The sequence below is a fragment of the Nothoprocta perdicaria genome, unplaced genomic scaffold, assembly GCF_003342845.1.
Source record: "Nothoprocta perdicaria isolate Ctin4 unplaced genomic scaffold, notPer1 scaffold_66, whole genome shotgun sequence".
Classification (NCBI taxonomy): Eukaryota; Metazoa; Chordata; class Aves; order Tinamiformes; family Tinamidae; genus Nothoprocta; species Nothoprocta perdicaria.
This window is the reverse complement of record NW_020455932.1, coordinates 3,190,767-3,215,497: the sequence shown is the minus strand read 5'-3', so window position 1 is coordinate 3,215,497 and position 24,731 is coordinate 3,190,767. Positions and strand designations below refer to the sequence as shown.

Sequence of the window (24,731 nt, the reverse complement as noted above, 5' to 3'; positions counted from 1 at the left end):
AGAAGGACAGAATGATAGTCTTTAAAATAAGTAATTTGACTCAGGAAAGACGCTGGAATCATCGTGGAATGTTTTCTGAAAGCATCACACAAACACTGTGCAGCATCCAAAAATCCAAGTTAGGAGTTGCAGGGAAAGAGAACCAAGTAGGAAATGGCATCTGTGTGATGCCTGCAGCCTAGCACTGCATTCAGTAATGGTCACCATAGATCAAAACAGAAAAGCATAATTAGCAAAAAATACAGAGATAACAACGTATGAGCAACCTTTATGTATATGATACATACATCATAGGTATCTTGCGCACAATGCCTTGTGTATAGGAAGAGCCTACAATGTTCCATCCCAACAAGGTCAGACTTTCAGAACTGTAAATCTTGCAAAAAMTATAAACCAAGAATAATTGTTCAAGATTCATCGTAATGCAGAGATGTAGGGGCACAAAGATGTAGTCAAGTAGAAGGCTTAACGTAGACAAAAGAGGACGTTCCGCAGATGGGCATTTAGATTCYGTGATGCAGGATGATGTGGAGGTGTGAAAGCTCAGAAAGTGCTGAAGGCAAAACCCATCTGAGTTAATAATCAAAGCGACCCGTCCATAATCTCTAGCTCTGTTATTCCTGAAACCACAGACTGCAGGAAGAGGGGGATGCACCAGCCTCGTTCTTGTTCTGCTGGTGCAAGGAACTCTACCCTTCAAGAAAACAATACACAAAATTTTGCCTTTCCTACCAGAGAGCAACAAAACTACCCTGCCTATACTTGGACTTTTGTTTCGACCTTCGATTAATTTCAGCTTTAAGCACCTAGCACAGAGCACCAGGGTGGCACGTACATGCCTGTGGTAGTTGCCTCACCCCTTTACAGTTGATGGCAAAAAAGCTCTTTACTCGTAATACACAGTTTATTACCCCATGATAGATGCCTAYGCAGATCAACTGACCCTAGGAAGTTCTAGTGCTCTCCAGTGACTTTCTAAAAGGAGATGAAACTGAGGCCTACRAAGGACAAGTTTCTGGAGGGAGCCTGTGTAACAACAGGGGCTGAATTTCCTACAGAAATAAGTATGATCACAGATCTCTCATTTTTCACTGCCAAGACACCTCTGACATGATGTCTTCCCACAAATGTAAGAAACCTACTCTTCAAAGCCAACACATCAAGTTGCTTTTTTACCCCAGGTTCTCACCCAGAGGAGATAAAGACAAAATATCCAATATGTGAATATTGTTATCCATGCTGCTTTGTATGCTGATGGGCGGAGGTTCAACTGCCTGTAAAATAAACAACGGGAAGAACCTACCTAGAATGAAACTCTTGACACCAGCTTTTATACTTTAAATCCAGCTGCAGGCTTTGATGCCAAATAATTAAACCAATCACAGAATCCAGCATGACTGTAATTACCATTAATATCTCTGTGGGAAGCCTTGTAAGTGGTGCTGAGCAGCTCTTCTGGTCTCTGCAGTACTGCTTAACTTGTTCTCATTAACCCTTTTCTTCCTCATGTTTGCGAGGACCCCATTCCCCATTGGAGAATGAAGATACACCACACTTCCGAATTGGGATGGCTTCACACAGTACTGAGGCACTAGGCCGATATTAATGTTGACTCTACACTGTCCAAGTAAGACTGAAATGGTTTGAGAAGAGCTGTTGACCACTTCACTTTGGTTTGGTTATTCAAATTTACAACTTTGATTTCTCATTTGATCCTCAAAGTCCAGTCAATAATAGGTAAAAGTGCATTTAATTCTTATTTTACTATGAAGTTGCCCCAGTTTTTGATGGGACTGCTTCACATTTGCAGCTATGGGTTATTTTTTTTTTTCTGGCAGGCAGGTTCTCCACCAGGAGCTCTATGGATGCAGAATATAACTGACCTCGTGCTTAGCAAATGCTACATCTAGATTTAAGTCAGAAAATTAATTGTTTGCTTAGTGCAGAACTTGAGTTACTATGCTTTAGCCACAGATTTCTTTATGGTTTRAATAGTATACGTATCAAACCTATTTCTTTTTTGCTGTTGCTCTTCATAAAGTCAGAGCTAGATGTTTTGAAAACCTGGAGCAAACTCAGTTCCCACTTCGGTATCTGATGATTTCAAAATTCCAGGCAGATGGTAAGCGTATCTGTTTACACGGGTTGTGTCCTCAAGAGGTGAGTTCGGCAAATATAATACTTTTTCTTCCCATTTGATGTGCTCAGGAGCTTTTAATGAATTGCCTGCGATGATAATATGATTAAATTAAGGCTTTACGCACTTCTATATGTAGGTTGTACACYTAGATCATATAATAAGAGAACAGAGGAGCGAAGGAAATAGGTCACTAGAGAAGGCAATTACTGAAATGAATGGGCAATGCTCTGAGATGCTTATCTTGTTAAAACATGGTGGAAAACAAAACAGAACAGGGGAACTGCGAAAAAACAAAGGGTATCAGCTTGCAGGTGCAGCCTGGGTGGAAATGGCAGATACATTTTTTCCTAGAGGGATATCTGAAATAAAGATGAATTCCTTAAATTGGTCTGAGCTCTGACAAAGTGCAACTGAATACCAAAATTTAAAGGAGAAAGAGAAATCTCAAAAATTCCGCCCCTCCTTCAGGGCTCACGAATGTCTGCTTTGATTCAAGTAAGCTATTTTCCTAGCAGACAACAATTTTGTGTCAAAAATGAACCATTTCTGTACTGTAAGTCTCCCTGCTTGCATCAAAAGCTCAGAAATCTAACAGTGTCTGCAAGAGCTGGCGAAGAGTTTGCAAAGAGCAAATGGGCACCCTCGTAGTTCCACAGCACACTGCTGTGCTGGAGCCTGGAACGATAATCCGTCGGGAAGCGGCGGGTTCGCGTGAACTGCAGCACTGAYGGGCAGTTCCTGGAGCTTCAGTGGAGATGCAAGTCCTGGCTGCATCTCCGCTGGGGAGGGAAATGCAGGTGCAGGCTCCTCCTTCCCTCTATTTCCTGGCTTCCATGGAAAGAAGACTCAATCACGGAGACTGAAAGGAAGTTCTGGTGTGTCCGGCCACTGCCCTGGCACCAGTGCTCACAAGGGCAAAGAAGGACGGGGCTATGAAGGCGCACCGGCTGAATCGAGGTTCACTCCAGTTCCCCTCTAGAATCTAGTTTCACTCTCTCTCATTTCAGGTTGGTTTATTCCGAGAAGAGTTTTGCAAGCTCTTCTATTCCATCGGTTCAATCCCAGACAAAGGGACACATGCTTCTCCAAAGCCGGGTGAGCACATCACTCAGCTGCACTTTACATCAGATGAGGGGAACAAAAAATAATTTCTACGAAAACAAAAAAGAATTGATTATGTGGTATTTTTTGCTTCTCTAGAGAAAGGAGAAAAGAAAATTTGGTGGGACAGCAGAGAAGGGATTTCTTAATGAACAATGCAGGTATGGATTATAGATGGCCTTCAAACTTCAGTATCCAGGGCAGCTAAGTGTGAGGCACGAGGTGAAGAACGAAGAATTAAATCGATTAGAATTAAATATTCACATATCCAGATCTGTTTTGTTCATCCTACTCACTTCCGTGGGGTTTCATCATTTAAACAGAAAACAGATGACAGAATTTAAGAACTACCTGTTTACTTGGAGAAATCAGTCAAATGGAGAAACCTGGACTACTCCTGCAACTCTTCCAAGAGCAGTCAAAATATTCCTCAAGAATTCTGCCTACAGGAATCGCRAATAGCTTAGCTTGCCTAGCGATACACTGCAGGAATGGACAATGCAGGTATGTAAAGGATGAGGCACTTGCACCTGTGAAATCATCCGCTCTGAAACTACCTGAAGTGGGTAAAAGGACAGAGTCACGATGAGCCGACACACATGAACGTGTGTCAGCACCCGTGTGACACTGCGGCTGAAAGGTCACACGTGATCCTCTGGTGAAAATTCAAAACCATTTAAAATTTAAACCATTTAAAATTTAAACCATTTAAAGCAAATTAAAAGCAAAAACGTAAAGCCATGGGAATGGCCAAACTGGTCAGCCGTTCCCAACGTCCGGAGATTTGTGGCTTAGCACTTGGTGTTTAATCAACTCACACAGATTTTGAGGGTTTTTTTTGTTTTTGAGAGATCACTTCTAAACAGTACTGATGAGATTATTCTTGGTAGCTAGTACTTAGTTTTGCTGWCCAACTTCTAAAAGTTACAGAGAAATTGGAAAGGAACTAGAAACAAAAAATGAAAGGCTGAGGGCTGCAGTCTTCTGAATGCAAATCCACAGTGTCAACATGATCCTTTTGCAAGGGACTTTCAGCCTCCCGTGAGTGGACAAGAACAAGTAAAGGTGCTGCCTTTCTGAGATCCTCAAGCAAAATAAACGCTGCGTGACTTTTCTCCCTGAAGATCTCCCAGCACATGCTGAATCCTCAGSGTAAGCCAAAGCTCCTGAACGGCCAACAAGCAGCTAGGTTGGCAGCACACACTCCACGCAGACCTCCACACAGCTCCTTCCCCCGGGATACACACAAACTGCAACTCAGCAAAACAGTCTGACTTTCTATGCTTATATAATCATGCTAGAAAAATTAAATTCAGAAGCCCCAAAGGTCTTAGTGGCAATTAACCGATTTTACATGGATTTCAACGGGACTTTTAAAAGTCATGCATAAACTTTAGGGCACCCTCAGAATAGTCTGAYCCCATTCACAAAGTATCTACAGATAACCAGCCCACCCACTCAAATACATGCTGTACATATGCTTCAGTGGAGTTTATAAAGGATTCAATCTCTCTAATTTCTCTTACCATATCCAGCAGAATTACACAAACCAAAAGCATTTTGTCTTTATGGAAACATCCAAATACTCAGGTCCATTTTTCATCTTATTTACTCAAATTAGAATGTCCATCTATAAACACCAGTGTTTTCATTTCACCATTTTTTCTCAGTTGATACATCATGGCACAGGGGCAGATTACTTTTTTGGAGGAAAAAAAACATGCTATCATTAAACATTCTTCTTGCAGATTCATATAATTTACATATATAAATGTATATTCAGTACTTCTAGTATGGCCATACAGTAAGCAGTGATACAGAGTACAGTGTGGGCCTGCAATTCATCCCAAGCACAAGACTTCAGTGCAAGTGCAGGGAGCTGTGAATGTGCATTTGTACTACACATCTCAAAAATAATAATAAAAAAGGCCAATTACTACCAAGTAGCCTTCTGTTATCCTTTAAATAACAGTCCACATACATATTCAACAAGTGAGTGACTCCAAGCAGTAATTCCTTGTCTCCCCAAAGGTAAGGAGGGAGTGGTGGCTCAAGCATTTGAGGAAAATAGTCTGCAAACCACAATCTGCCTCATTTGGCACCGTTCCTGGAAGCTTCTGCAACGGTTCAGGGTTTGATAAAACTCCAGAGGACAGCTCTGCAGCTGTCAGGACTGGAGCCACCCTCTGGAGAGGCCACTGCACAACCTGACCTTTGATGGAATCCGCTGATGACCGCAGGCACGAGCACCCTGGCGGCATCGCAGCACCTCCCGATACAGGCGTTACGCAAGGACCAGCATCAGCGGATGGCTTCGTCTGCCAGTTCGTGACACGAAGGAGCAGAGGCCACCGGACGGGTCCGGCTCCGTGCAGACAGGAAGGTGATGGTCTGCTTGGCTTCAGCTGTCTCGGGAGACATTCCACGCTGTCCCTGCAGGCTTGGTGGTGGCCCGGGGGAAAGGTGGGTTGTTTTCTGGCTCCAGTGAAACTCTGGTATGACCTCGGGGAGGCGTATGAGAAACCTTATCTTGATAAGGGGAATAAAGACAACGGATTTTAGACATTTACCATGTGGATCTTTTTTGCCCTCTGGCAGAACTTACTGCTGCCAGAAAAGTCACTTTTAGGAACCTGGTTCGAGTGGAAAACAAGCTGCTACAGGCTCACATTACTGCCCTGTCTGGATTGTGAGACCCAGCCTAAAACCTCCTGCTGGGACAGAAGTTGACTCTCTTCGATCAAGGCGCTACAGAATTTGAAGACCACAAGGCCAAAGGCATGAAAAACCCTCAGATGGACTGAGACAGTTGCAAGGGTATCCGCCCTGATGCAATTTATATTAGTCGCTGCTTATTAGTCCCAGTAGACAACCCAGAACCACTGAACAGAGGTCTATTATTGACAAGAGATCTGAGATAAAGAGAGACTGTTCTAGTAACATTTATCAAGCATCAAAATCATGAGATGGGACTTAAGAGGATGACATGGAGCAACTGTTCTGACCTCCATACGAGTYGGTCTAGGAGGGTGAGCAAGCCTCTGGGCACTCACCAGGAACTCCAGCTTTGGCATTTCCTGAATGCAGGAGCACCACTAACGCATCTTGCCTTCCCTTGYTTTCAGGGAAGGAGCATTAGATGGACAGTAGTTAATCCACAGAATCAAGAAGGTGCTTACTAGGAATCCCAGAAAAAAGGCAGGCCTTCGAGCAAGAGGCAGCGCTTGGTGACATGTAAAGTAAAAAAGTGAATCTTGCAAAACCCCGAGCTCCTGCAAGCTGTCCCTGCCGACGACTTCCAAAGGCACCCTGGCTTTAGCAGGGTCACAAGAGCCACGGCCAGTGCTGCTTACAGGACTATTGCTACTCCTGAGGGTTGTCCAGATGTGGGAACCACTTCACACCAGTATTAGGAGAAACAGACTCAACTGAGCACTCAACCCAACCCCAGACAGGGAGCAGGGAGCAAGCAAGGCAGGCATGAGATTTAGAAATTGGCATATGGTGTGTCGATGAAAATACGTATTTGCTTGTCAAAGACATCTCATTCTTCRGCTTGTCTTTCAGAGGCAAAGGAGCATTGCTACCTAGCTCCATGCAGTTGCAAGGGATGAAGGGAATAGGTCATTAAAACAAGATTCAGAAATCTCATCAGGAATTAAAGATGACTAATCTAGCCTGTTAAAAGTTGGTCTCACAACTCTGAATTTTGTCAGAACTGGAGCCAAGTGTAGCATAAGCAAGAAGGATAAAGCTTGCCTGTGAAAAACGCTAAATGCTCATAAAGTGTGMCATGCTGAGAGACTTCCATATTTTTTTAAGAACCTAAGAAACCTTGAAGTCATCTTGATAGGTCTGTCTGAAAGCAAGACAGACTTTATTTCAAAAAGGTGTAACAGTTGAACAAGGGACGACCATCATGAAGAGGCCAAAAGTGAATGAAAACATTCAAGATAACAATTAATAATGGCAGTCGATGACCGCACACAGCATCGCTCAGGCAGAAGGTGAGCAGGGCCTGGCGTCACAGGCAGGGTYCAGCTAGCCCCCAGCATTTGCTTTGCCACTTCCAACCATGGATGCCTTCAAGAGTATACGACCAGGTCCAGCATGTAGTGCTTCTTGCCYGGAATACTCCCTATGCTTCCACCAAGCTGTGTTTTATAGGATTCCTGAGGCAAAGGGGGCACCTGTTATTCAATAGCCATTGATGGAGCCTTCTCCCACTCATTAGCTACAGCTGCTTTTTGAACCTTGGTGAACTCTCAGTATCCACAGTGGTTTCCCCAGCAAGGAATTCCACGAGTTAATTATCCAGTGCATAACGTAGCAATGATTTTTGTTCCCTTTCAACCTGCCTTCCATGTTGAAAGGGAACAAGGGAACATAACACGCGTTATGTGATGCCCCTTTGCCATATATTGAAAGATACTAACAGTCAATCCCTGCTCAAGACTCTGCAGATGTTTTTCCTATCACCCTTCCATTGSCCCTCTTCCAGTCAGAAGACCACCTGTCCAGATAGATGTTCCTGGTTGGAAACCCATCTTGCACTTTTGCTTATTCCCTTGTTCTTCTCCAAACCTTTTCCAATTCCACTCTATCTTTTTTAGCAATGGGAGGAACAGAACTTCACACACTATGGAGCATGTAAATGCATTGAAGATTTCGACAGTGGCAAAAGCAGCAGATTTCCTCATTTATTCTCCCTTCCTTTCAGTCCTAATGATCTATTTGCTTTCTTGAGAATTACCAAGTACTGAGCTGACATTTTCATGGCACTATCTATTGTAATTGCCAAAAAAGATTTTCCAAAGACCATTCAGAAGACAACAGCCATTCAATGTAATAACAGCCTCCCACATGCATGTCTTCATAGTCTCTTAGGAAAGACATTATAGAAGCTCAGTCTCATAAGGCTCCCCCACAATACTTCACAGTTCACACTTGTCTTCATTATTTCAAATCAGTTAATGTTTTAGCAAACTGTTCCATGCAGCTTATGAACACACTGGGTAATACTGGGTTCCCAGTACACATCCCTGTAGAACTCCAGTCATTAGCTTCCTCCACTGTGAAAAGTTACCACCTATTCCTACCATCTGCTTCCTAGTTCTAGTTTATCCATAATAATAATAATAAAAACCTTAAAAAGCAATAAAAAACCCTTCTTATTCCATGTCAGTTTATTCTCCCTAAAAGGCCCCAGTGAGGGACACAGGCTTTTTGACATTCAACTGGACCTACCCAACCCATATGTCTGTTGACTCCTTCATATCCCTGTAATTATTCTCTGCATGATAGTTTCTATTGACCAACTCCATCAAACAGGAGACCAGTCTGTAATTTCTTTGATGGCTTGGAGCCCTTACTAGAACTGATGTCACATCAGCCGCCTTCCCCTGGTTGTAAACAAGGCTTTACGCACCTGACTAGCAGTTCAACTATCTCATCCTCTAAAAGTCTGGAGCGATTATCATCTGCACCTGACAATTACCACTATCAGTTAATAATGTAATTTTGCCTATCTGCATCATCTCATCTACATATATTTCAAATCTGTAGAATTGAAGACAAATGATGAAAGGGGAAAAAAAGGAACTGCACTAATTTTTCTGCTATGAGTCTAGCTGCCTAGAGGGCCTCTTTTAATTTTGCACAGGTCCTACAGATTCTCTAGCAAGCATTCTGCTTCCGAGGTGAAACACAGAATCTGTTATTAGTCATTTTAGTTATTTCTGGTTTACTTTTTGCATTATGTTTTTCCATTTAACCTGTTATAATGTTTGAGTCTTCGTATCTTCCTCATTTTACCAAAATRATTGCTTTTTTCAGGATATTTTTATATCCTCTCATACTCTTATGGTTACATATGCTGGTTTTCCAGCATACCTACCGTGCTGTCTTTAATTGGCCTTAACTTGCAGAGATATAACTCTTAGTTGCCTGCTTAGCTTCTTTTAAACACATTTATTCATTTTTATATAGCTCCACTTTTTTGAATTAAAACACATCTGTGGAAGACATTTCGGCTTCCGACTCAATATCCTTGGTGGAGCAAAGCACGTTATTGTCCCCGTTGCAGCGCCGCTCTTCAAAGGCGGGATTTCGGAGGAGGTCCTGCGAAGGAGCGAGGCGAGCGCCGCTTCTCCCGCCCTGCCTCCCTGACTAGCAGCTCCGTGAAGTGTAATGGTTCTGACTGAAGCTTCCCATTAGTGCTGAATTTCCTGCCCTTGCCATTTCTTTGATCTTCCTCAGTGTGTCAAAATCAATATCAGCAGCTGGGCTGAACGCTCAGTTCAACGTTCATGTGGACCCAAGATGTTCTGCTCAGGTGTCTTCAGCAAGAGAAGGCTGTGACGAGCCTGCCCGCAGAGCACYGCAGCAGGGACCCGAGCCAAGGGCAGTTCCTAGGCTTCGTTTTGCTGCACGTGCAGTCACAGGAGACAGGCAGTCACTAAGGGAGCACGAAAACATCATCTGGCTCCAACTCCAGATGTCACATCATGAAATGGCATGAGGAGATTTCTCAAGCAAAAACCCGTGTGAATTATTTTGATGATCCTTCCTAGCATAGGTCTTGTGGGAGCTGCATCTTGCACAAATACAAGAGATTTGTTCATCAGCAACACCAAACAGACAACAAGTAGCTGTCTGTCATGGACGTAGGTACTTTGTACAAGCTTTACAAGCAACAGCTTCTGGTAGAGCCATCTTCTTTGGAGATGGCAGAGATGGCAGTGGCGTTCTGCAGGGGATAATGGTAAGAAGAGAGGATCAGAGAAGACAGGAGCGCCAGTTTAGAGGCAAATGCTGCTAAGCAAGAGCCTGACCCAGTCTGTGCACTGGTAGTGRCCAGGACAATTATAGACAAAACATAACGAGAAACCAACTTATTTTGAGGAGAGAGTACGAAAAAGTTTGGGGCAAGGATCAGAAGAAAGAAACACCAGAGTAGGAGACTAGATGAAAAGTAGTCATGGGGAACTCTCTGACTTGTGGAGTCTTAACCTTAACCTGCTTTTAATAAATGAGACCAGGTGAAATAGAGGAGAGGAGAGAGACAAAAGCTTTGCGTCCTTAGGGAAATGTTTAGACAAAAGCTGCTATCTTTGAAGCTTAGGGACACGTAAGGACTCGAAAGGATTCCTAGTATGTCCGGAAATGAGGATTATCATTCAAATAAGAAAGGAACAGAAAACAGGGATAAACAAGGTACAGCATGACCAATGGAAAGGGGGACTCCACAATCTTTTGCTTATTCACAGGGTTTATGGCCAGAGAATATAATTTGACCATCTAGTCGGAATTGCTGTGTATGACAGTCCATTATATTTTGCTCAGTATCTCTAAATTAAACAGTAATATGCATTAGATTAATGCATTTGACCACTGAAGACTAAATTACTGAGATAAGAACAAAAGCAAAATGGAACRGCTACAAATGTCCTTAATTAGCCCCTTTGGGGGCAAGGAAGTGATGAGATGCTAATATGTCCAGATGATCTATGCAGATGATTCATGTCTTAAACTGCAAAGGAAGAGGACACACACCCAAAGTTTCTGATAATTTGAATRGGACAGGGGTGGAGGGGGAAAACAGAGTCGTCTCCTGCCTTGAATGTGGTGATCTGTTCAACCTTGTGCATAGGAGCAAGGCACACCCCTAAGCCTTTGATAAACAAGAGGCTCTCTGCTGTCTTTGAACACTAGCCCATACGCCTTAATGCCTTGATTCCAGATGAAGATGATGCCTGATGCTCCAAAGAAAGGTGACAAGGTCCCAGGTTTACCCTTGGCCAACCACGCGTGGAGGGAGGGAGCAGCGTTCCCGCCGACCCGTGCAGCAGGCCCATAGCCAGAAGCTCCGAAGCATGAGATGTGATTACAGTTGCTTAATGCACACTGATAGTGTTATGGACAAGTTAAAAGCAATCACAGAACACGCTGCTTCCTGTTGTCTATTGCCAGTGAAACAAGAAAAAATAAACAGATACATGAAAATCACAGAATTCAAAGACAAAAGAGACTACCATGACCATCCAGACTACTTAGACCTACTTTATATCCTCTCCGCTTGTCCAGAGCTAATCCCATTCTAAAGACTGGGASATGAGCCCCATATTTTCCCTAATGACCGGTTCTAATCATGCCTGCATCCAAAAAATAATGGGTTATCTTGAGAAAGTGAAATAACTAGTTGTTTCATGTCAGATACCTGACCTGAGTTTTCACTTCCKATACACGGTTATGTCCTTGTCTGCTAGAGCGCTCTCGTCTTTCCCAAACACATATTTCTATGTGTAAGTAGATATACCCATAGAGAAACCATCAGCTTGAACTGGATGAAGCATTCTGCAGTGACACATTAGTGTTTCATTAGTCAATGTTGAGCATAAAACTTGTATTTTTGGTAGTTGCTTTTCAGTGCATTCAAATATGGCATAGAAGGGGGGAATGCTAGTGTAGGAGTCATCTATTTTGACTACTGACAGACATAATTACTTTGGGGGTTTGATTAGCTGGGCAACACAAAGACATTTCTCAACAATATTTTTCTGAGATATATCTATCTATATCTACATATATATATATAAATATACATATATATATATACACACACACATAATACTTTCCAGAAAGAACCTGGCAAATCCTGTATTCAATTTGTCCGTGGGACTATTTTGAAAATGACTTAAAAATACGTTTTGAACTATGTATGAACATGCTACTAGTACATTAATATTTAGCATCCAATGGGCCTGGATGGGATTAATCACGGAACATACAGCAGCTTGTGTCCTACAGACAAAACACAGACAACAAAAGCGCTATTRATGCAATCCACCTTTTTCCCTTAGTCACACCAAGTCTCCTTCATTAACGCCAATGAGAGTTAKAGCAGCGAAGCTGACAAGTGTGCATGCAGCAGAGGCAATAACAACACCCTGGTTAAGGTGAGAAGTAGAGCAGCTATTAATGGTCCTGTTTCTGGACAAAAAGATGCTGTCTGACGCTGCGCTCGCTGAGCAGGGTGCGCACTGCTCCCTCGCTGCGCTCAGACAGCGCTCGTGCATTGGTGCCGTAGAAGCACGGGGCCACCTTTTGGGGTGTGCGTCTCATCTTTGGCTTGCAAACATACGTGAAAAATAATTTGAGATAACGACTCCTACACTTAAACATGTTACTGACACGTATCCTGTCTGTAGATAATGCATACCTACCTCCTTTGGAGATAAATTCATAAACATACCAAGAGAGATTAGGACTTTGCTACAGATTAAGTTTCTAGAGGAAAGAACCTGCTATAAAATCTGAATATTCATTGCTTGAGTGATACATGCCCTCCTACTCTGAAGCTCAGCTTAGAACTCTGCTTGCTTTATAAACCAAGATTTCTTTCATTCATTCTTGGCAAGCCCTACAACACAGATTTTATAATACTGTAGACAGTTGGACCTAAAGATCAAATTCCTCTGCATATTTCCCACCGCACTTATTTATCACTTTCTTCCTTTGACGTTAAAGAAGGCTTTTGTCAGCTGAAATAAGTGCTTTTTGGGAACGTGCACAGAAAGCATTTAGGCACTTTTAAGAAATCTAAAAATCTATAAAAATACATGGCAAAATTCTTGTTCAGAATAAATTCTAATACAATGGAGCCCTCTTTGATCACGTACAGCTTGTCAAGTTCTAAAGTCTTCGGTAATTTTGAAAGCTTTCTTTTTAAAATAATGGATTTGCATGAATTCAGAATTACCTTTCACATTTTTACATGTCATCTGTATGAACGAGCTACCAAGCCCTTAGTCCTAAGGAGGCCCAGAACAAAAAGCAATTTTGGTAATGGTTCACAGGAACCAYTTAGTCCACAAACTCAGTCTGGCTACAGTCAACAGAAACGACCGAGAGGCCTGTTTCCATTCCCTTGTAATCTTACCCCTCCTGCCAACTTATCTTTGGGAAAGGTCCACTTGCTCCTTGGATGCATTCCAGGAATGGTGTACATGACCAAGAGTCCTCTATTGACTGTCACTCACTCTAGCCCTGTTGATTTAGCCTTCTGACCATACATCTCTGCTGCTGTTGCTTCTATCTATGTTTATTATATCTTCCTTATGCAATGACTCCAGCTCTAGGCACTTTTTAGTATGGATAATCTTTTCAGTTCAGGATGGGTCTAGCCTTGCCTGTGTCATCAGTAATTCTACTGGGATGCAATGGTTGATATTGGAAGCACCTCTGAAGATCACCTAGTCCAACTCCCCTGCTSAAGCAGGGTCACCTAGAAGAACTTGCCCAGGACCTTGTCCAGAYGGCCTTTGTGTTTGGCCTATCTCCAAGCATGGAGACTCCACAACCTCTCTGGACAACCTGTTCCAGGTGCGCTGTCACCCTCACAATTAAGTTTTTCCTCATGTTCAGATGGSACTTTCCTGTTTCAGTTTGTGGTCGTCGCCTCTTGTCCTATTGTTGGGAACCACTGAAAAGAGTCTGGACTCATCCTCCTTCCACCCTCCYTTCAGATACTTAGACACATCCATCCTGACCTTCTCTTCTCCAGGCTGAAAAGGCCCAGCTCTCTCACCTCTCCTCATGGGAGAGATGCTCCAACCCTACAGCCATCTTAGTCACCCTTTGCTGCACTCGCTCCAGTAACTCCATGTCTCTTCTATACCGCAGAGGCCAAACTGGGCACGGTGCTCTGGATGTGGCCTCACCAGAGCTGAGTTAGAAGAGGAGAATTATCTCCCTCAATCTGCCAGTAATGGTCTTCCTGATGCAACCCAGGATACCTTTGGTCTTCTTGGCAACAAGGTATGGTCAAATGTTGCTCGTGGTCAAATTGTTGTTCACCTGGACTCCCAGCCTGTACTCGTACATGGAATTATTCATCCCTAGGTGCAGGATCCTGCACTTGCCTTTGTTGGACTTCATGAGGTTCCTCTCTGACCATCTCTCCAGCCTGTCAACGTCCCTCTGAAAAGCAGCACAGCCCTTTGGTGTCTCAGGCACTCCTCCCAGTTCTGTATCATCAGCAAACTTGCTGAGCACACTATGTCCCTTCATCTAGGTCACTGATGAAGAGGCTGAACAAAACTGGACCCAGTGTTGACCCCAGGGGTCACTACAAGTTACAGGCCTCCAACTAAACTTTGTGCTTCTGGTCACAAGCCTGAGCTCTGCCATTCAGCCAGTTCTCAATTCATCTCACTATCTGTGCAACTAGCCCACAGTCCCTCAGCTTACCTAGAGGGCTGTTGTCGGAGTCAGGGTCAAAGCCTTCCTGAAGTCAAGGGTAGACAACATCCTCTGCTCTCACCTCATGTACCTAGGTAGTCATTCTGTCATAGAAGGCTACCAGGKTGGTTAAACATGATTTCTCCTTTTTTAAYCCATAGTGATTACTCCTGGTCTTCATGTGCTTACAGAGAGCATTCAGGATGAGCTGTTCTATCACCTCTGCAGGGATCAAGGTGAGGTTGGTCAGCCTGTATTTCCCTGGGCTCTCCTCCTCATTCTTCTTGAAGATAAGAGTGACACTGCCTTTCTTCTAGTCCTCAGGCACCTCTCCTGGTCTCCATGTCTTCTCTAAGATGATTAAGAGAGGTCTAGCAATGATGTCTGCCAACTCCCTCAGCACTAATGGGTGCATCCCATTAGAGCCTATGGACTTCTGGATGTCAGGTTTGCCTAGATGATTTATAGCCTGATCCTCCTCCGCTATTCACTTCTTCAGACTTTTATTTCTCCRGACTGTCTCCAGACTTCAGAACATTTCTGCAGAGTTTGGAGTTCCTGAGGTCTGGTCTTAGCAGTAAAGCCTGAAGCAAAGAAGGCCAAAGAAGGTGAGCACCATCTCCGCCTTACCTGTATCCTTCGGTACCAGGACCTCTGTGTCACTCAGTACTGGACCAACAATTTCCACAATGACCAGGAGCAGATAGTGCCCTGAGGAGCATTCAAGAAACATCCGAGGTAGCAGCAGATTTGGGTTTAAAGTCCTTCAGACTGTTATTTAAACAGAGAACTCATTCTCACTACACTTTTTATTTATCAGGAAAGATGAAGGCATAAAGGATAAAGCTCTGACTTGGGCTTTGCATATACTGAAGAGAGGGATGGAAGTTCAGAAACCACCTCTAAGCTCAGCTTTTCCTAGCAGCAAACTCTAGTTGAGACTCCCTGATCTGCATGTCTTTTGATACACCTAAATCCCAACTGTCGATACACTAAATCCCAACTGTTGATACACCTAAATCCCAACTGTTGATACACCTAAATCCCAACTGTTGATACACCTAGCTCCGCTGCATTCAGCTGATTAGACCTTTTATCAGTCTAACTCTCCTTCACGGCTATTCTTGCAAAGTGGCAATATAATCCTGAATTGCCCTATCTCTGTGAGCCAACAGACCTATAGATTTTCACCAGGCTTTCACTTTATATAAAAATGCAACTTTTTAAAGATTATTAGCTACAATGAAAAATCACCTAGGTCTGGTCTCCCGATTGTTCTCCTTATAAAGAACTCATTATATTTTATATTGTTATTTATCTGTTTTCACTAAGTATTATATTTCCAAATTTTGAAACATGTTTGGCCTGGATAACACCTTCAACATAATTCTACTACATTACTTTTTTGATTCACTGCTTTGTATTTTTCCTAAAAATTTTAATTTCTTGAGCAGTAYCTGTATCACATGTAAATATTTTTTCATTATTATATTTCTTTAACTGTCAGAGTCATTTGTCTCGCTCATTCACGTTACTGTATTTTCCCATTCTAAAAATTAATGTCAGAATTCCAGTTTTTGGTTCTTAGGCACTGACTTTTATTACACTGAAGTCAATATTAGTGGCTCGATTATTGCTAGCTATTGAGTTAGTTCTTGCCTGTTACTTAACACTAAGTCAAGCATATCTTTGTGTGTACTTTAGTACTAGCTGTTCCAAGAAGCAGAAATTGCTTCTTTGAACTTACTCTTATTGTGCTATCTGACCACTTTATTCACAGGTAATTTAAGTCCCCATTATCATTTGGTTAGACTTTCCCACTTCTTTGATCTTTGTCAACATTAGGCACTCAACATCCTTTTGTTGATCCAGGAGCTAGTAGTATATAAGACTACTAATATATTTACTTTCTTATGGGCTGGGACTGTAACCCTCTACAAGCAATTAAGCAGGTGATTATAATTCTCCAAGAGCCCCGTGCATTGCAACACTGGCAGCACTCTCCATTTCTAGGACGTGCAATTTGTGATGATCAGGTTGGGTTCCTTACACCAGGGCACAACTTGCTTCAATGGTTAGTTGTTATTGCTGCTAAAAGCATACTTGGTGCTTCTTTTTTTGACTTTATCTAGACTTCTTTTGCAGCTCTTGAATTGTACTCAACACCTGAAATAGGAATTAGGGTCCTCCTTGGATCTAATATATCCCACCCAAATCAGAAGGTTGGTGCTAAAACTAATATTTTTAAAAATATTTTATTGGGTGAGGGAAAGGGAGCAGCTCTTGTGCTTTCTGGTTTCTGAGCCTTTGGGGAATTTGTTCTGTGTTGGCAAGTTTTTCCTGCAGTCATAAGCTGAAACARTGTGCTCCATGGCTTAATGGAAGTTGACTTTCTCATACAATCACCCAATTATATAACTGCTTCAGATTATAAGGAAACAAACAAATAGTACTGTGAGACTTGCAATAAAATAATGCACGTGGGATAACTGATTAGATGCTTTGGTCTATTAAAMAAGTCGGCTGTTTCACCTTCTAAATTTTTTTTTCTCCGTGTACATTATGTAAAGTGATTGATCATTGCTTCGCTTTCTCTGTAATAAATTTAGTTTTGATTTATACTTCTCCCTTTAAAACTCATTGTTTGGGACTTTTTCAAATGTTATTTCTGAAATACTGGCACCAGCTCCAAAGAGAAAACTCTGCTGCGCTCCCCACTCACCTTAGACCTGCTAACAGGACCATCCTTTGCCCTGCACGCAAGACTGGAGTCACATACACTCAAATAAAATAAAATTTAAAAAAACTAAAGCTTGATCTTAATTATGGATGCTTTACTAATGAGCCTTTATTTATGCAATGGCCTATTKCTCAAAAAGAAAAGGAAGTTTTTTATTCCATGGCATTAGATTTGCACATGAATCCTATCGTTATTCAATCTGAACTGGACAAACTCTCGACCTCTTCTCAAGTCTCCTGTCTTCAACTAGCACAGTGAAATCTCTCCAATATCGAACGGACCTGAAGCATGGACAAGAAGGAAAGACAGAAGACTTATTTACCAACCCCCCAAAAAAGCTAACAGAACAGAAATAGCAAAAACAGAGGTCCCAGAGATTGCCCTGGCACTCAGCTGCAGGAACTGCAGAATCCCTAACGGCTCCGGCTCTGCGGGGAGCAGTAGGACACAACGTGGCCCTTGCCCAGGAGCTTCAGTTCTCCCACTTGGAGCACGGGGCCTCTCTTCCTGCGCGCAGCTGGAGGAAGCGCACGGACGTGCGGGCTGCTGCATCGGCTCAGCGCAGATCTGAGCTCCTAACCCCTGAGAAACTGCAAACTAGCACACCATTCTCGGTGGTTGAGCAATAATTAATGCTTAGCGCCWGTAACATCTGTGCACCGAACAAGCTGGAAGACGATTTCTGTAAGAAGTCTAAGGTGTTGGTTTTTTGACCTAGAAAGCCTTCAGCGGCGCTGCCTCCTTGGACCATTCCTCTCCGTTTGCATGAGAGACGGGCAGCGCGCTGCTCYGCTCCCGCTGCCCCGCTCCCRCTGCTCCGCTCCCGCTGCYCCGCTCCCGCTGCCCCGCTCCCGCTGCCCGCCCCGTGCCGGGCAGCGACCGCCAGGACACACTGCAAAACCCAAACCCGAGACTCCCCAGGAGAGCCCATCACAGGGCCCCGGGGTTTGACGTTCAAATTATTTGGGAGGTAAGATTTTTTTTTAAGTTAGTTTCCTCAAATTTAACACTTAGGATCAAAGTCGTTTGCTGTAGAGGATCCYAGAGAATATGCTAAGAAGAAAATGAAAACAACAAAGTATTCCCATAGGCATATCTTTGGTGAGCATCTATTTCATGGCAGATTTTCTTCAATAAAACTGAGAGCCTATTTTTAAAGATATATTGACCAAAACAATTTAAACCTGATGATAAGTTAATGAGGTTTTTATTTGAATACGGGACTAGTTCCGCAGCCCTCATATTTAGGCAATCCGATTAAAACCCTGAATTCGCCCAGCGTGTAACACGCTGAGGAGGAGGGGATCGCGCACTCCTTTTTTCCGAGGGAACTTGGGCAGGTTCTGTGCTCATGTGATGTTAACGAGGACTGACTGCACCTTACTGATTCTGACACATCCCAGGAGATGAAGCCAAAACCAGTGTAAAAACTACTCCTCTCTTCTTAACCCATGAATTGTAAAAATAATCACGTTAGGTACCTAAATTACATATAAAGAACCAACTATGAAGGTAACTGTGAACACTTCATTTAAATAAGAATTCCAATGAAATCAAAAGCAAGGCMTATCACCTAGGGTTTTGGCAAAATGGAGATGTTGGCAGCTACATTTGAAGCAGGACATCCAATAAAGCAGAATTTACGTGTATTTAATATCTTACTGTTGAGAAGTGAACCACAAATGCTCTCTCCTRTTAGTTTCTTATTTTGTCCCTTCGCAGTTGTGGTGGTAGATCATTGTGGATCTCAGGTCCCACCTTCCCAAAGGCAGGAATTAACTGCAGGATCAAGSCCCAGGTGTTTTCCACAGCATTCTGAGTTCCGATAGGCAAGGGCACAATTAGCAGCAGCCCCACGACGCACACACGACGGTGCCAGGCAAACCCACAGCCGCTGGCCGAGCCCCGCGTGCACAGCCGCTGCGGAGACCGCGGATCCCCCGCTCCTGACCCCGTACYCGCATCCTAAAACCACATCCAAATGGGCGAACGCTCTAAAACGAGACTCAGTCTGTGGGATAAGGAATAGGAATGACCATCCGAGCAAGCTCGSTGTGGGAGGAGAGCCTCAAAGAGAGGCACACGGTGCAGCTCAGTATCTGTTTACGTAAATTACACAGATAAGATTAGTGTTTCCCCAACCTTCTCCTCTGGAGGATGATTTTTAAAGAAGGAAACTCATTTGTAAATCCACCCCTATTCATGGCTTAGTATTCAAAACATCTCATTTGTTTGGGCTTCCCAGTGGGCTTGAGAGACTTCACACACCCCAAAACCACAGCTGGAGTCCCTGCGGAAGGGGGTTATCGTCTCGTTTCCAAAAGCTCTATCCTTTCCACTCAGCGCTCAGTTGCAACACCACTCTAGTTTTTTTGTATGGAATCAATATTGACTCTCCTGGACATTGCCTCATGACAGAACAGGACCTTGGGTACATTTGTCTAAGATATTTTTTTATCCTGGTAATATAATTTTATAACAGGGCTTTCATTCTGACGGGTTCCAAAGGCTTTGCGGGCAGGCTCAAAGAGCCCCCGCGCGCTGCCCGCTGCAGCCGGGTGATCACGCTGCGRGGCCGGCCGCTTTTCTGATAAAACCGTAAAATATTTACTACTTTAAATTCACAAACTATCGATATGATTAAGATTGTAAACCAGCTCATTTATAAAGGCAAAACTGGCAAGAGCCACGCAAAAGTTAATATTTAATATCCATGCAGGATATTTTATCTATCCAGATGAATTTTGCTGTATTTACTTCTCCAGAATCGAACACGTGACTCCAACAAATGGCGACCAGCGAGAGCCCGGGAGGGTCCCCGCGGCCTGTGCGGCCTCTAGAAGCTGAGCTTGAGGAGCACGGCGAGCCGAGGCCGAGGCTGCCCGACAGAGCCGTCCCTTCGCGGCACCTGCATCTTTGGGCAAGATGTTCACGTGCTCTCCACTCTCGGCAGACATCAGAAAGCGGCACCCATTTCACTTACAAAAATATACAGTGCTGACACCACAGGAAGCATCGCGGTGAGAACGATTTCCAGGCACGGGCAGCGCGCGAGAGCACAACTGGCAGCGCAGTGAATCTGGTAGGCAGAACGCAGATGTGCAGCCTAAGCTGAGCTCAACTTCACTCTCCATGAGGAGACRCGGGCAGGAAACCTTCAGGATTTCACTAAGATGTTGCTCCTTTCGGACAGATCTTCCCCGCGTCCCCAAATGTGACTCAGCGCACTCTGCTTTATAACACCCATCAAGCTGTGCAATCACCTTCATGGGATCAACTGACTACATCCAAAATTCAGCAGCAATACAAGCACAAGTGCAGACCACGACAGCCTGAAGAACCAACCACGCATACGTGTGTGTTTGTATATATAATGCATGTACAAATATGTATATGAAAGATACATAAGCACTTCTCCCTTAGACTGGTGTGCAAGCTTCAAGAACAGTACCACGAAGGAGCAAAGCAAACAGGTGGACAGCTCACCCCACAAAAACGACGTGTTTCTTAGGTTATAAATCTGTAATCGGGAAATAAAAGCAAATCCCCTCCCCAGGCAGCTGAAGCAGTAGGGAGAGCAGGAAGGGGAGGACCGAGAACACAACCCGCAGAACCGGGTCGAGCGGAGGGGCTCCTACCTGAAGCAGTTTGCCCTCAGCTGGAGTAACCTCGGCGACGCTGGCGAACTCCCCTTCCAGGGTGATGGGCTCCACTTTGAGGGGGCTCACCCGGATGATGGCTTTCTGCGCCGCCGAGCGCTCCGATTTGACGGCRGCCGCCAGCGCCAGCTCCGTGTGGCCCAGTCCGACCTGCAGCGCAGCCATGAGCAGCCAAGGCCAGAGGGGAGGCAGCTGCCGCGGGGGGCCAGCACTCATGCTACCAGCTGCAGCAGCGCGCGCTCCGGCCGCACATTCCGCTCGGGGCCGCGTGCTCGGCCCGCCGCGTGTGCCCAGGGCGCCGCGGCTCCCGCGATCCCCCTCGCCGCCACGCGGGACGCAGAGCACAGAGGCGCTCAGCCGCCTCCAGCCTTCTCCCGGCCACGCTGCTCACGGAATTTCTTCCCTATTTCTCGCCACCACGGTTTCTCTTCCGCGGTGCCACGTGCTCAAAGGTCTCTGGAAGCTCAGAAACATATTTAAACCCAAAGTAATCAAAACAAAGCAAACAAATAATAAAAAAAAACTAAATTAAGTGTCCTTTCTCCTCCAGCAACTGAAGCCAGCGATCAGTGACAGAGAACGAGCAGATCACAAGCAAGAAATCAGTTCAGATGCATAGGAACCCAGCGCAGCAGAAAACTCCTCAGTCTGGCAGAGAGGAGGAACGGGGAGATTTCCCCATGGAAGTGATGACCTTGCCTCTCCAGTCCAAGGTTTAGGAAGATCAACAGGTTCAGAATATCCATCTCAAATGTCCCTAAAAGACAATCCACCTTCTTGCCAGCGAGTCATCTTTTCCCCAGTGTAAGCTCAAGCTCTTCACTTTCAATATTAACTGCAGTCATGTGGATCCTTCTTGAAAAGTACGCAGGAGGTATTTCTTGAATTTATGTTTATAGCAAAAGCACGCTACGGTGTGCTTGTCCTCCCAGTCTTCTTGAAGCCGTCCATCCTCGTTCTGCCAGAAACRCCTCCCTTACGTTTGGAGATCCATTTTCGTTTTCTCCATTTTAATTTGTTCTCAGACGCAGTGCTCCAAGACCATTAGTTGAACAAGCAGCTTCTCTTCATAATTGTAAGTTCCCAGAAAACAAAAAGGTTTTAGAATTTTAGGGGCAGAAACCAAGCAAAAAAATTGCAGCACATCTTGTTCTTCTCGCACTATTTCTGCAGGCACTTGAGTTCCAATATTAGCTCTTTCAAACACATACTAGTAAGATCCTAAACAGAGGCCCACAAAATAAAATATTAAGTTCCATGATGCACGCAGAGCTCACATGAAATGTGTGGAGGAGTCTTCATAACTGGGCCAATGGATAGCGAGGGAATGGGCAGCCAAAATGAATGTTGCACTGGCCACTCCGCTGTGAAGAGAAAAAATGATTTGGAGGGAGGAAAAAAGAAAAAAAAAAGGCAGCAGACCCGCAAACCTGTTTTGCAGAGTGCCCGCCGGGCTCCACGGGAGCTGGGACGGGAATATTGTTATAAATCCTGCACGGAGCTATTTCCAGTCGCTCGGGAGAGCTGCGCAGCTCCGACGGGGCCGGTGTTCGAGTGGCGGCAAGGAGGGCGCGCGGCCGCCCCGCGTCCCGCAGCAGCAGCAGGTAGGCGCGCGGTCCCACGCGCCGCAGACTCCAGCGAGATCAAAGGCAGAAAATTACAGCAGGCAGAAAGCTGCCGGGGCAGGCATGGCTGGGAGCAAAGCGTCCGCACGGAGGCTCAGGGACTCGAGGAGGCAGCCCARAACATTTCTGGGGAAGAAAAAAATAATAATGATCCCTTGGAACCGGCGACGTCTCTGCGCTCGCTGCGGCGCGCGCAATTACGGGTGCCCCAGAAGAGCCGCGGAAACATCCACAGGGGCCAGCGGGGAAGGCAGGCGGGCCGGGTGCTACCGAGCAGGCACGGAGGTCCCGCAGGAACGGGGAGCGGAGCGGCGGGAAGAGGCTTCCTGCTCCAGCCGCGGGGAAGCTTCCTCGTGCTGCGAAGTCAGCGCAGGCTCTTCTGGATAAATCCCAGGCTGCGGCTGTGCGCTGCCTGCCCGGCTCTGTGCCTCCCTCCCCTGGGACGGCGGGGCGCTCTACCTGCTGACACAAAGTGAGGGTGGAGCAGCTGGAGGCAACTCCCCCGGCCGCTCCGCTCCGGCTCCGGCTCCGCTCGGGCCTCCGGGACTCCCTCTCCTGCTCCCCGGCTTTACTGCATTCAGCGGCGCGGCTCGGCCTGCCCGGCGCACACGGAACCGGGGCCGCCCGCACCACCGCYGCGCCTGCCAACGCTGCGCCCAACCATCAGGGGATGAGCGGGCACAAAGCGGCCGGGCGAGGCAGGACGGAGGCCGTTTGTCACCGCCAGCCCCCGCTCGGCGCCCGGCCTTCCCGGGGCGCTCCGAGTGGCACCGAGCCAGCATCCAAAGCAGCTTCCCGCACGAGAACGTACTGATTTATTGCAGCCTTATGTCTCGGGCCCTGGGAAGGGCTCTGTCCATTTCACGCGCGGCCTTTCTTTGGCTCGCGCTAATTTAGATTCAGAAGCCCCTTTTCTAGTCGCTACTGCGAGAAGGTTTCAGGTCAGGCTGATGTCAGAGGTCTGGAATTCAACTGCTATTCTCCCCTGACATCACTGAGAGGTGAATAATACTATAGGTCAGACCTATAACCCCAAAGCAAGGTTGCAACTGGAAATGTGTAAATGGGCGTGTGATGGAGCAGTGCTCGAGGAGGATACCCCGAAATTACTGCAGAGGCAATGGGGAGGCTGCAGAAGGGCCGCGATGGAGCCAGGGCGTGGAGGGGCAGGCTCCGTCACCGCGGGCTCCAGAGGCAGGGAGCTCAGGGGCTGCTGGAGCTACCCAGCGAGCCACACTCATCCCTGCAGCAACTCCACAGAAAGCAGAAGTTACGTAAAGTGAAAAACTGGCCCACTGATTTTTTAAACTTGTCTATGTAATAATGATTATGTCTTGATAAAAGCGTGAGCAGCAGCCACTGAAGCGCGAAACACCTATTTTCCACTACGATCATCTGTCATTTTGTAATTTAAACACACACATTAAATATAAAAGAAATGCCCATTTAAATTTAAAAGTTTCATTTACTGCAGACTACTGCAACCATGTTGCCTAAGCAGGGATGTAAAGGAACAACTTTGATGTAAACCAAATTCCCCTTTTTCTCATGGGTAAAAAGACAGTTAAAAGACACATCTTGTTACCGAAGTCACTATTTATTATTTACTGACCGAATTACATTCACATTAAGGTGCTAAAATGCTGAGACATTCGATCGAGAGGGTTACCTGAGACTCGGGAGGCCTCGTGCAGTTTTATACTACTCTCCTAAAAGTAGTGAGTGCCCTTTCTCCTTTGCCCTCTTGCAGTTTTGTCAGAGAGAGTTGGTTAAGGACAAAGACAGCTCATGTGCAGGGGTGCTCTRCACACGATGCATGGCAGGAGATCCAGCTCCATGGCTGTTTTAAAAAYAGCCTATTAAAAATTCTAATACTAGGATTTCATAATTTGTCTTTACAAGGATACCGCGTTATCTAAGACAATAAGACTCCCGTACCATAAATCCCCAAAAGCATCAAATCTTTTTGTGGCAATGAGGAACAAGAAAGGCAAGCTAAGAAGTTCCCTTCGTATTTTATTGGAATTAAAGAGGTAGCAACTTCAGCTCGACAAGGCTGAATTCTTGTGGTCTCCAACTCCTTACACCTTGACTCTAGGGAGTCTAGCCTGATGCTCTCAAACCCTCTTGCTGTTAACGGCACAAACTAGAGCAYGCAGACCTGCACCCTTCCCTGAGCACGTTACGCAGCAGCCTCAAGCCACGTCAGCTGGGAAGCACAACAC

General features: G+C 45.2%; 1 protein-coding gene across 1 annotated transcript in view; it reads right to left on the bottom strand.

Annotated features, from left to right (window-relative positions):
- Positions 1-21,097, bottom strand: part of RNF43 (ring finger protein 43) — a 59,069-nt gene extending 37,972 nt beyond the window's left edge. Inside the window, exon 1 of the mRNA XM_026050212.1 lies at positions 20,861-21,097. Coding sequence (XP_025905997.1) covers positions 20,861-21,097 — 237 coding nt within the window. The remainder of the gene's footprint in view (positions 1-20,860) is intronic.
- Positions 21,098-24,731: the final 3,634 nt, after the last annotated feature.